This window comes from Poecilia reticulata, linkage group LG15, assembly GCF_000633615.1.
Source record: "Poecilia reticulata strain Guanapo linkage group LG15, Guppy_female_1.0+MT, whole genome shotgun sequence".
In the NCBI taxonomy this organism is placed as follows: domain Eukaryota; kingdom Metazoa; phylum Chordata; class Actinopteri; order Cyprinodontiformes; family Poeciliidae; genus Poecilia; species Poecilia reticulata.
The window spans coordinates 323,988-336,558 of record NC_024345.1 but is presented as its reverse complement, the minus strand read 5'-3'; the positions used below and the strand labels follow the sequence as shown (position 1 = coordinate 336,558).

Here is a 12,571-nt window from a genome sequence, read left to right as displayed (position 1 = left end):
CTGATTGTGCGAATGCTTTTTTTTTTTTTAAGCAGGATGTCCACTTTTGCCCTGCAAGAGCTTGTTTTGAGCTTGTGATGTAGTCAAAGGAAAGGCTTTAACTGCTCAACATCTTATGGACAGGTAAACAAGTTGGGTGGCATCAACTCGCTCAGTCTTGATGAGAGTTGATGCCATACATACTCTACATAGTAACTTGCGAAGCAGCAGTTTCATGTTTTGCCTTCATGCCTCCTAACTGCTTAAAAATAGTGAAAACGGGAAAGGTCATGCCACCAGCTTGCTAGTATTTTAATTATAACAATTATCTATTAATGATTATCAACATTGGTTAATATGAAACGCTTACATCTTGATATGTTTTTCAGCCATATTGTCCTACCTTATGACAAGGTATATTTAATCAATAGTTTTTCACAAAATTGTGAGCCTACTGAAAAGTCTAGTCTCCATGTTAAGTTCTTTGTTAAAGCCGTTGAACTCCTGCATTAGTGCAGCATGGCATGGAGGTAATGGTGGTCTTCAGCTTGTTTGTGTTGCTAGCGCTGGTGTCTGTGACTTTGACCGGTGGAGGTTCAAGGTTTAAAAGGAGGCGTGACAACAAAATGAGGTAGAGTTACTTAAAAGTTGCAAGTCACATTTCCACCAACATCATCGTACAATGGCAGAAAGAAGTTGCCCTATTGAACCCTGAGCAATTTCACTGGACAGACCATGAAAAAGGGTTATTAAAAAAAAAAAATATTTACTCAACCTATGTCGTTGAGCCTGAATGTGACATCACATTCAGGTTTGACACAGATGGGTTGGTGGTGGAGCTGAAACGTGCTACAGCACTTTTGGCTCCACTCCACTACCTGCTGCTTCCGAACTGTCAGGTCCACATACTTCAGGACTGTTACCACTTTCTGAAAAAGCATGTGGACCTGACACTGTGTACCCCACATGGCATGAGTGCTTTGAGAAACGGCTGCGGTTACCCATTTCCCATGTGGATGGTGGGTACCACCTTACACTGATCTTCATGCCAGTGTCCTTCCCAGAACCTGACACGCATCTGTCCAAGAAGTCCCTTTTCGCCATCTATACCTGTGAGATGTTTAACTGCATCGTTCACGAGGACTTGGTAGGCTCTCGTGGATCCTTGTACTCCAGCTTGGGGATCCACGGAACTAGACCACCTACCACTGACTTAGCACCCCACACTCCTGGATGTCCTCAGTGCTGAGGGTAAACTGAACTTCCTGCAGTTGTATGTGGACTCCTCCCATGTCCACAAACAGATAGGCATTCAATGACGGGATTAGTTGCATGCTGTATGTCACACCCTCAGTTTCAGCAGGTACTTCTTTCCAGGGCTTGGCAATACATCTCCCACATGAAGGACCTCAAGGACAAGCTAGTTCTCCAGCTTAATCTTCGTATTGAGCAAATCTGTAGATTTCAGGACAAGATCCCTTGGGAAATGGACCCAGAGTCGTTTTTCTGCAGGCAGGCTTTGACCATGGAGTTGGAAAACCCTTTGGTTATCCCGTTTCGGGAGACAGGTTTCCAGGATGGCCTCATCTCCACCCTGGACAGGGTGCTTGGGCACTTTGTCAAGGAAGTGCGGAGCCTATATGAGCACAATGAGGGAGTTGCCCAGTACGACATTTGTTGGAGGTTGTTTCAAATGGAGCTGACGTTAGAGGAACTGTTTTATGGGCGTCCTCTCTCCCCATTAGACTTTCAGCTGAGTGTGAGCCTTGGGACTAACACCGTGAACCTCAAGAACCTTACGCATAACAGAGGCTTTATTGGGTTGGCGCCACACTCAGCTGGAAGTGCTGGCGAGGTCCCACCACCCTTAGAGCATTGGAAGCAAAACAACCTCCAAACCAAGCGTCTGGAGCGCATCTTTCCTGTGTGCCAAGCACTTGACGCAGCACCTGCTGTTCTGGGTGTTAGGATGGTTCCTCTCTTGCTTCGTGACATCTTACGAAGAAACGTGGACATCCCTTTTCCAGCACTCAAAGCAGAAAAACCACCAGTCTAAACCTTGAGGTCTTCTCTGAAGATCTGAGCACCAAGAACAGTTTCCCAGCACCGAATACTCTTGGCAGAGCTAGGGAGATGCACCTCAGAAGAGTGGGGCTGAGGAAACGCACCAGGAAAGGTAAGTGCTCATTTCAAACGATAGCACTGTTGAACTCAAATTAAACTACCAGAAATTCTAGAAAACAAATTGACATTTTTACCCAAATTTTCTTTGCACAGGAAGGATGGCCCTGTCTTCAAGAATGTTCAACCAAATATCAAAACACAACTGGAATAAAGAACTGAAACAAGAAACCTTTGGTCTGTAAATCAATTAAACAACATAATATCAATTATCCTATTTCATTAGTTGGTCTCCACTATGTCTCTCATCTTCCTCCTGAAGGCGACCCACAGCTCCGCTATGGAGTTCAGGTTCAGGTCAGCCTCATACCACCAGCAGGATGTCCACCTCTGTCCTGCAAGAGCTCGTTTTGCCACTGAAAGTAAATTATAGTTTACTTCCAGTAAACTTTTTAGTAGCAGCTTCTGGTCTTTTTGGTGGTGTGTTCAGGTGCAGAGTCCTGATGGAAAATGGATGCTGGGCTGTTCTTATCTTCCTCCGGACATTGAATGTTGCCGGGGAGAATAACATCTGGGTTTTCTCATGGACCTCCTACCCTCACAATATGATCTCGGACAGACAAAAAAAATATTCAAGAGCTGTGAATTGGGGCATCCTATTAGGGAACTAGTGGTATGTTCCATTTACATTATTTCCAGGTGTTGGAAGTTGCGGCTGAGGATGGTCACGTTAACAGCATTCTAACGTAATTGGAGAAGTTGGGATTCCAATATGACAATACCCAAGTAGAAATTCTCAGTAGTACCTCTTACGAACGTTGTTTTCAGCTGTTCTTTTGACATTCAACCATAAATGTCAAAATGTGTTTAGCTTGCAGTCACTACATGTTACACTGATTTTAGATTCACTCTTAAGGGCTTGACACATGGGAGGCAGAATCACTTCCTCTTCATTCATTTTCTATGTAACTTATATTAAGAAGCATCAGTCACCTGCCCTCCTCCAGCCAAGCAACAAGCAAAATTTGAGCATATAAAATTTTTAGTTAGTACACACACAGACTAGCGATGTGTCACAGAAAGTTGAAAATATGTAAATGTTGTCACCTCACTGGTGTTGCCATAGACTTCCGTGTGTTGGTTTCACATCGATTGGCGGAAACTGTCGTTTTTTGCTACAATTCGTAGCTCCCTTTGTGTGGAGCCCTTTACAAGTGTACTGTAAACATGTTTTTACCACAACTTGCTATTGTTGATATGAGAAGCGGCCATATTGGTTCTCAAAGTCAGAGTCTGAGAAATGTTCCTACAAAAATATATCTATCCATCAGATTAAAAACAATCTGATGGATAGATTTTCGAGTGGGAAGTCTGACTTCAGGGAGGGTTTTTTTCCAGTTGATTTTTAAATATTTTTTTTAAAGTCCCGACTACAAATAGAATGCAGCGCAGCATATGGTTCTGTGTAATCTCATTCTTTAATATGTCACATGTTTATAAAATATGTTCAACACAAAATAGCTTGAAAAAATTAAAACCACATTCACCCCCAATTATTTGAGTTATTTATTTTGTCTCGTTTTAAAAAAAATTACTTTTGTCACTCTTGTATATAATTTAGCTGTGTACATACAAATATTAATATCCCAATAGAACACACGCCAAAATATAAAACTTGAGCAAAATATGAAACAAAGGATTTGAAAACATTATCATTGTGAATCAAATTGAGCAAAGCACTAATTTGTAGCAATGAGTGACAGAAAGCTGGACGCTGCTTTTCAATAGGATTAGCGTCACAAAGTGTTTTGCCCTGTGCCCCCGATATAACTGGATCCGCCTCTGCGTTTTCGTGCAGGCACGGTTTCATTGCTTTTCCCAGAATGCAATGCGCATCTGTCATGGCTGCTTACTGACGCTTCTGTCGGCACATGGATAGCTAGAAACAATCTCTGTCAGATTCAGGCGTTGTGATTCGCCTCAGTAACCAGGGTGCCTGGAGCTCGGTCTGGTGTGGGACCGTCCTGGCTGCACGCAGGAGATCCAGCCGACGTTCAGCAGAAACGAACAGCCATGTTGCTCAGCGTAGAGATTCCAGTACTGAGAGGCTTTCTGACAGCCAGCGAGGCTGCGAAATGGACACAAAACATCTTTACTGATGCAGGTGAGACATCCACTTGTTTATTTCATGGGCTTAATACCGCCTCGGCATCCGATTAATGTTGCCTTTAAGCGGCATTAACTTTATTTTCAACTTAATTGGCTGACATTTTTGTTATTATTATAGGATGGTGAATCTGGGGGCGACAGTGTCGGAATTAAATATCTTAGCCCCATTTCCACAGCGTTACGGATTTGTCTTTTTCTCGAGTGAACACAACATAGACCCATTTTAAGAATGGACTGTATTTACCTTAAGGTTGTGCAATGAAATATCAACTGGAGAGACGTGTATATTTATACTTGCAAAATAAAACCGGTTTCTAAAGAGAGGATCATCTGTCTTAGCCTGTCTGTTCTATTCGAGTTGTCTGTTAGTAAGTGATAGTTTTACATGTTAAATGTTGTCGTCTCGTGCTCAGTCTCTGAGCTCTCACGCGGCATCTCAACCGGACCACGAGAACATGAACATCAGGGACAGATGTGGGAACATGCTTGTGGTATGCCAGGGGAGGGAACCTTATTACAGAAGTATACTTGTATACTCGGAGAGTATAACAGAAAAATACGAGTTGGTGTTAAATTAGAAAGCTCCTATGTGTCTCGTACCGAGCTGTGCCTCGATAACAGTCCTTACATCCCTCTGCGCCGAACTTCAAAGGCATGTTTGGCTATTTTTATTCCCATTTGGATTCATTAATATTAACTCCTTATCGCTTTCGTGTTAAAGGTGTTCTCTGTAATCAATCACCCTCCGTATTGGTCACCCAGTGGCGCCTCAATTGTGGAGAAAAATTCTGTTTCTTCTCTCATTCATGATGAGCCAAGGAAATCCCAGTTCTACTTGCAATCCTAGTAAACCAGGGAATCTGTTAATTTTTATTTTTACTTATTTTTAAGCAAGCAAGCCAAAAATAAAATTAATAAATATAACTCATTTCTGAATTTGTGTCACTTCACTTGTAAATTTAATCCACTAACCAGCCGAATTTGGAAATGAAAGCTGGGGTAGGTATTTCAACTCGAGCTCTTCATTTTGAATGTTTCCATACCCCCATTTGAACTGAAACATTGAAAAAGTTCAGTGCATCTTTAAAACATGTTACAAGTCACACACCGTCCCTGCTGGCTTTCAGCAGCAGGCGGAATCAAACAGATATAAAATATTGCATATATCTACAATATTGCAAAAATGCATGTTTTTACTAAGTTCAGGCCAATTTCTTCACAAAAAAAATTGCTTGAGCGTAATTAAATGTTTTTTCTTTATTTTATCTTGAGAGGATTTTAAGCTTAAAATTTAGCATGTTGAAGCACTTTAGACGTTGAGTTCATGAGTTCTTTTACAATTCTGCTTCAAATAAAGAGCATCGTTAGTCATTTACTAGGCAATATTGCTTTTGATGGACCTTTAATTTTTTTTAAGTGAATCTGTAACACTGTGACGTTAACTCAATGTGATTAAAAACTGGGGTGCACTTAACTTTTGTTTTGGCACACCAGGCAAGAAGTTGGTGTAGAGTACTGTCCTAATGACTTGTGGATAAAAACATCTTGAATCTCCTTGCAGAGATTCCTGTTTCTCCTTCTGATTACAGAATGTTGATAGGATGGGATGGCATGGCTCAGAGGTGACTAGTCAGTCATATTAGGGAGTGAGAGAACCTGCCATAATACTCTCTGTGATAACCCTTTAGAAGTTGTTGAGTATCATGGAGGCCTTGCAAACTCTCCTCAGCTTCTACTTGGATAGAGTAGTCATCTTGTGATCAGAAGGTTGTAGGTTCGATTCCAGATTCCTCCTGCTTACAGTTCTATGTGCCTATCGATGTATAAATGTGTGTATGAATGGGGGAATGCCACTCTAGTGTAAAGTGCTTTGAGTGGAAAAGCGGCATTCTGGGTAAATACAACCAAAACAGACGCAAGAGTCTTATTGAGTCTTAGTGGGAGAAATGACTCATTATTCTTTGTCAAAAACAAAAGAGAAATCCTACAACCGCTAAAATCTGATTCCACTCCATTTTTGTTTCCATTTGGTGAGAAGGGGGGTTCGGTGTCCTCTTCAAACGTTTTTGTGTCGATTCCTGCTGTGGTTCTTGGTGCAGCGCCACCACAGGCCAGGAGGGGGAAAAGTTACTCCAAGGGGTTGGTTTTTTTGACTCAGTGCAGTGTGAAGGAGAACCACAGCCTCTGAAATGATAACAAATGTTGCAACTTTGGTCCCAATCGAACCGTTTGTACTGGACTATCAGATGTGAAAATGACATTTAGTTTTCTAGCACTTTTGAATTTGTTGAACTGTTTAGGGAATTTACAACTGTTCCTATAAAAGCGAGAAAAATTAGGCTCGTGACTATCAACTGATAATCCAGAAGTTGTATTTTCTGTTTTATATAGAATCTTACATCAGTGATCGTACTTGGGACAGTGGTTGGGTCAGTGACTTGTCAAGGACATGAGGAGGCACTGTGGGGCTGGGGAAGGAACCAGTAACACCGGTTAGTGGGCTTTAACAGCCGTCTTTATAGCTGCACCATTTTAGCATAAGGTGTAATTAGAAGGAGAGGGATGGGGTGTCCACCCAACCCGGGATGGGTTTAGAGGAGAGTTGCTGAAAGTCTTTATGATAGGACTGCATGATGGCGCAGTGGGCAGATAGAAGGTCATATCCCAGCCTGGCCTGAGGTCATTCTGCATGTTCTCCGTTGTTCATATGTGGGTTCTCCCCAGATACTACGGCTTCCTCCCGCAGTCCAAAAACATGACTGTTGGCTTATTTACTCTATGCATGCAGGGTTCCATTTGGAAAAATATGGGTCAGTTTTACCAAGAGTCAAAAGTTAAAACACCAGCTCTGTTGTTTGCAGTTTTAGAGAGTTTGTTCTAATTAGTCTTAAATTTCTTGTTTCACATAGGAAATAATGTTCATGTTTAATTAAAGGCATAAATCATCATTCCAGCTAGCGCATTGAAAATTGCGTATTGTAATTTCTTTATCTCTAGTGCAGAATACAGAAGCTGCATTTGAAACCAGAATTACTCACAGCACTGCCTGTAATTACTTCTGTCGACCTCTTATTTATCAGATTACCATTATACTCCAGTTGTTTACTAACATTATGGTAATTGCTCAGCAGGAGAAACCGGAACAGATTATACAGAGCGGGACTGTTTGGACCTGCTTTAGACAGCCGCTGTTATTTCTCTGAAGCTCCATATTTCAAAATGAGTTTTAATTTTAGTGATGTGTGAAAAGGAGAGGCCTTTTCAAGTCAGCTGCAGAGCAGTATTAAGGCAGCAGAAATCTCTGGAAATAATCTGATCCCTCCCCCCAAATTCCCCACAACAGACCACCAGCAGGATTCCCAGCTGTGCCCTTGTGAGCCATCGTGGGTCTACATTGTTGCCCAGCTTTGTGCGCTTCTGCAGATTCCATCCACAGTGAGCCTAATTAAGGGTAGCTTATTTCACTAACCTTTTCTGAGTTATGAACTAATGTGAGGGCCTCTCCTTTGTTTTCCATAATTGCTGCCATTTCATCGGCCCGCCTGAAGAGGAGCGGGGGCTTCATTAAACGTGTGGCCGTACCACAACCATTCATTTCCCCTCTCATAAAGCTGGGGCTGGCTCATTCTCCTGCTTGTCCTCTACCTCTCCCACCCCCTCCTCCTGCTCTCATGGCGGCCCCTGGGTTTCATTAGATCAGCCGTGAGATGAGAATCTCCGCAGCTCCTTTACAATGCCAGCAGCACCTTATTAAAGCCAAGGGTACTGTGAAGGGGTCGTCTGATTGACTAATGGAGGCGTCTGCAGGCAGGCAGGGAATCTGACTTCATGACAGAAGCAGAGGCTAACTTTGACTCTGTGACAGAAGGCAGGTAGGTCTACAACACGGATCAGAACTTGATCTTTTGAGTCATGTAAAGGGAACCCCAACCTGGTATCTGGAATCAGACCTTTTTTAGACGTGGTTATGTTTTCTAAATAGGCATTTTGTGGTTATGTCATCAGAGGAGATATTGAGAACACATAGTTGTCTGGCCTGCTTTCTGTGTGGAGGAGGTAAATGGAAAAAGTCCAGAAGAAACCATGACCATGGTGATAAATAAAGACCCTTTGCTGTAGGGATTGATCATGTATTGCTCCAATAAGTAAAATTGTGTGGAAATTAACAACAGATATTTATTCCCATCTTGCTGCCGTTTGTTTCTGGAGGCGGAGTAGAGGGGGTCTCGGTTGTATATCTCTCTCACTGCTTCAGTTAAACTCCCCACAATCCTTTGCTGTATCACCATCACATGGCCCACATGACCAATCTTCTCTACTCCGCCTCCTCAAATAAACGGCAACAAGATGGAAATAAATAACTTTTTAAAAATTTTGGCCTAGTTTTTATTTATTTCTTTATTTTTTTTGGACCAATAACGTGATTAAAAAAATTACTATTGGTCTATGTCGATGTTAGTGCCGATATATTATGCGACCATAACAATATACATGTCAAAAATCTGTGAATCTTGCCGATCCCATCAATATTAATCGGATATCAGCCCAGATTCTCACGTCGATGCATCCTTGTTTCCCTACCTGAAGTTCAGAAGCACAGCCAGTCTTCTGTCTGCCATCTCTAAGCGTTTGTAGATGAATTCAGATATAGTAGTGCATACATGAAGGAACATTGTGTAGCGTGTTGTCAGTTAAAAGTCCACCGTGCTTCGTGGAAGACGGCAGGAAGGTGGATCTGTTGGGTCAGACCAGCCCTGGAGTTCCTTCAGCCGTAAACAAAATGTTGCTAGCTTTAGTATTCTTGGCATGCTGAGCTGTCTGCTCTTGCCTTGAATTTAATGGATGTTTTCATGTAGGTGTGTGTGTGTGGCACTGTTTGTTAATGTGGCCAGGTTCTATTCTACAGCTCAGAACACCTCTTCCTCCTTCTCCTCCTCCTCCTTTGTTGTTTGTTGTCTCCACCGGGGAACAGAATGCAATCAGTGCTAATGAGCTAAGCCGGCTCCCTCCACAAATAAAAACCTAATGAAAGACGAGGAGAGTTTCACTGGAGCCACAGCGTTACTCCTTTGTTGTCCTTCTTTCTTTTTCCATCCGTGTTTGACACCAGCTGGCCGTCTGTGTCACGGCATCATGAGGGGAGACCCCACATCCTGCTGGCTGTATCATTCTTAGAACCTAAAATGATAGAACATGAGATAAATACTTTTTTTTTTTTTGTAAATTTATATGTATTGAAACATGTTATCATAGCAAACAACAAACATTATTCAGGTCTGTGGAATTAAGAGATGATGTATTTAAATCTGATCATCTAATGATATTCATAACCTTTTGGTGGAATATTGTTTATATCCGTGAAGAAAGCTTTAAAAAGCAGTTCCTGTATTCATAGAACAGAAATTGGAAGGTGGCCTGATCACTTTGATGTCAGCCTTTCTCAGTTCACACATTGCAGACTTTGTGCATTATTTTTGCACACAAGAGATTTGAGCATTTATGACTATTCATCTCCATAATTCATAGATACTTCAACAAAAAGTAAAGACAAGTGTCTTGATTTCCAAACTTTTTACAAGTATATGAAGTGACTGTGGACGAGGCCTATTATAGCAACACATTTTGCTGGACGATAAATTGGCACATAAATTATTGCGATACATGATAATATTGTTGTTTGGAGTCCATTATCGAGTAATATGATGGTAATGGCTACTGGAGGACATTTAAAATATCTGAAAAAATAAACAAAACAACAGAAACGACAAAATGAATTATGAAGTCTCTGTAAACAAAATTGTGCTTCATGCAAATTAATATGACTGACTTTGTTTTAATTGATCGTGTGTTTAATTGATTTGTTGCTTATTGTGACAGCCCTGCCACAGATATGAAACAAAGAGTCTGAGTTTTGAATGTCGTCTGTCTTGTTTTCAGCTGCTTTGTTGGTCTTGTTGCAGAAGCGGGGCCCTTGCTGCGGGCCCTTCTGGCCGGGGACTTTGAGGCTGTGCTGCTCAGCCCTCAGGTGGCAGACGTGCTGACTGGAGACGGCAGCTGCAGAGAGGGGGAGGATATGGAGGCCTACCTGGAGAGATGCCTGCTGCTGTATTTGACTGCCCATGGTGACGGTCAGCTGAACAACAGGTAGCCCAGCACGAATGCTGCTGTTCAGTCAAACTCATGTTAGATTTTCACCAGTAACTGATGGTTAGACATGTTCTCTTTTCAATTGTAAGCTCTTAGAATGAGACAAGGTGGCTGCGACTGGAGGCAGGTGGAAGTACAACTGAATAAAACGCATGCCACGGCTTTCTGGTTTTCATTTATGAAAAAAATGTTTTTAAATCAAGTTAAAACTACAGTTTTTTTTAATCTTCCATTGTTTCATTGTTTTTTTTTTTTCTCAACTTTTTGGTAGGTTGATCTCAATAAATGTGGTTGTGATGTGTTGCAGAATTATTTTCTGAATCAGGTCATAGCTTCTCCTGGCTTCTCCTGGTTCCTGTGTCCATTTCGTCTCTCTGATGTCCTTTTCCAGACTCCTCGTTTCTTCATTCTCTATAGGAGCTACGGTGGAACCGGTTGAAAGTTTCAGAACTTCCTGAAGCTTCTGCTCACTGTGACTTATAAAAGCCATTTATTAAGTGAGTAAAGCCTTTTAGTAAAGCGGTGGTGAGTAACTCCGGCTGTTCTGTTGCAGGGAGCTTGTCGTCTTGGCCATGGCCGTCTCCTGTCTCCACCTGTTCGCTCAGAGCAACTGGACTGGACCTCCAGTCTCTCTCCACATGTGGGACCAGCTGCCTTCGGCTCTGCTGTCCTCTCGGGTACGACGCCGTTCTGTTCTGACTCCTCATCTCATCTCATCCTTCCTGCAGAATCTGTTTGTTGTTCTTGTGTTTCCACCCTGCAGTGAGTCTTAGAAATACGAAAGCCTTCAGATCACACTTGCATTTACTGTCTACTGTTTACTGCTGGCTTATTGGATTTAGTTTTCATAACTTTGTTTAGTTTTAGCTAGTGGTGGGACTTGATAAAATTTTTTTAATTGAGTTAATTACAGGGTCCGTAGTTGTAGAACTTGTTTTCTGAACTGCTGGTAATTTAACATATTTTTAAATGGGCTGGGTCTTTTGGCTTAATATTGTTGCCATCATTAAGACAGTCCCTCATAGGCCAAAAGAAATCGCTTTTACAAAACCAACTGGTGAAGGACCTATTGTCGATGGTCGATGAATTTGTCCAATCGCCCAATCTTAATGGAGAGCCTAAACACACCACCTGCTCTGTTAGACCTGCCAGACCAATCAGCAGGATGATGGATGCTGCAGCAGACCTGGCCTCCAAAATCAATATTCAACAGCTGCTGGTGAGGGTCGGTTGCTTCCTAAACACGACAAGGAAATAAGTTGGTTGGAAATGGAAGTGTGATTTCATAGCGTCACTGACCATACGGTCTGGACATGGCCTTGACCTGACCATGTGAGCAACACCAGTGTTGTGAACACGTCAGATCTGTTTATTCCACCTCCTCAGCTTTATTATCTGCTACATTTGCTAAGTCCTATTTTTAGGACTTAGCAAATCCAGAGTTTTCAGAGACAGATGTAGGACGACGGCAATTTGGAGACACAGGACAGGTTCCCAGTAAGGAAGCCTCTCCTGGGTCCTAATTACAGAAGCTTTCAAGGTATTGCTTCCTCAGAGAGCCTCACATCCAGGCATGCCGTAGCAGCTATCACACTCATATGTTTAGCATCCGTGATTTATGTACCGTCACACCGGCTGTTTCCAAGCAACCACCAAGACATGCATGACGGGACAGGTGAGACGGAGCACCACCATAGAAGGGCATCTCTCATGTTTATATTCAGTAGTTATGTGTACGTAACCAAGACAATTGCTTCTAACAGGAAATCTTTTTTCTTTTGCGAGTTTAAAGTCCAAACCCTTCCACAGACTCCCAATCAGTTTCAAACTGCTACTCCAAAATCTTAATACTGCTTCCACTCAGATCAAACATTTCGTCCAGTTGAAAGATTACTCTAAGCCTCAATCTGCCCAGGGTAGGATTAATTTTGGAGCGTTGCTATGAACTTCATGTTGGGGTAATAAAATTTATTTTTCTGAATGTCTTTTAGACATCATTGTTGTTTTCACACAGCAGCCACTTCAGCTCACAGAAGATTTCTCTCCCTTGCAGGCGGTACTGATAGTACTCCAAAAGTTTTTCTTCTCAAGACTTATCCAGACTGAGGTCTGGATAACCGTCTGGCGGACAGGCAGGCAGGCAGGCAGGCAGGCA

The 12,571-nt window shown here is 42.2% G+C and overlaps 1 protein-coding gene across 1 annotated transcript in view; it reads left to right on the top strand.

The window, feature by feature from the left end:
• The first annotated feature begins 3,965 nt into the window (after positions 1-3,965).
• The window catches only part of ttc27 (tetratricopeptide repeat domain 27), a 50,619-nt gene continuing 42,013 nt past the window's right edge, over positions 3,966-12,571 (top strand). The window contains exons 1-3 of the mRNA XM_008429011.2: positions 3,966-4,264; positions 10,230-10,413; positions 10,970-11,093. Of these exons, the coding sequence (XP_008427233.1) occupies positions 4,174-4,264; positions 10,230-10,413; positions 10,970-11,093 (399 nt within the window). The 5' untranslated portion in view covers positions 3,966-4,173. The remainder of the gene's footprint in view (positions 4,265-10,229; positions 10,414-10,969; positions 11,094-12,571) is intronic.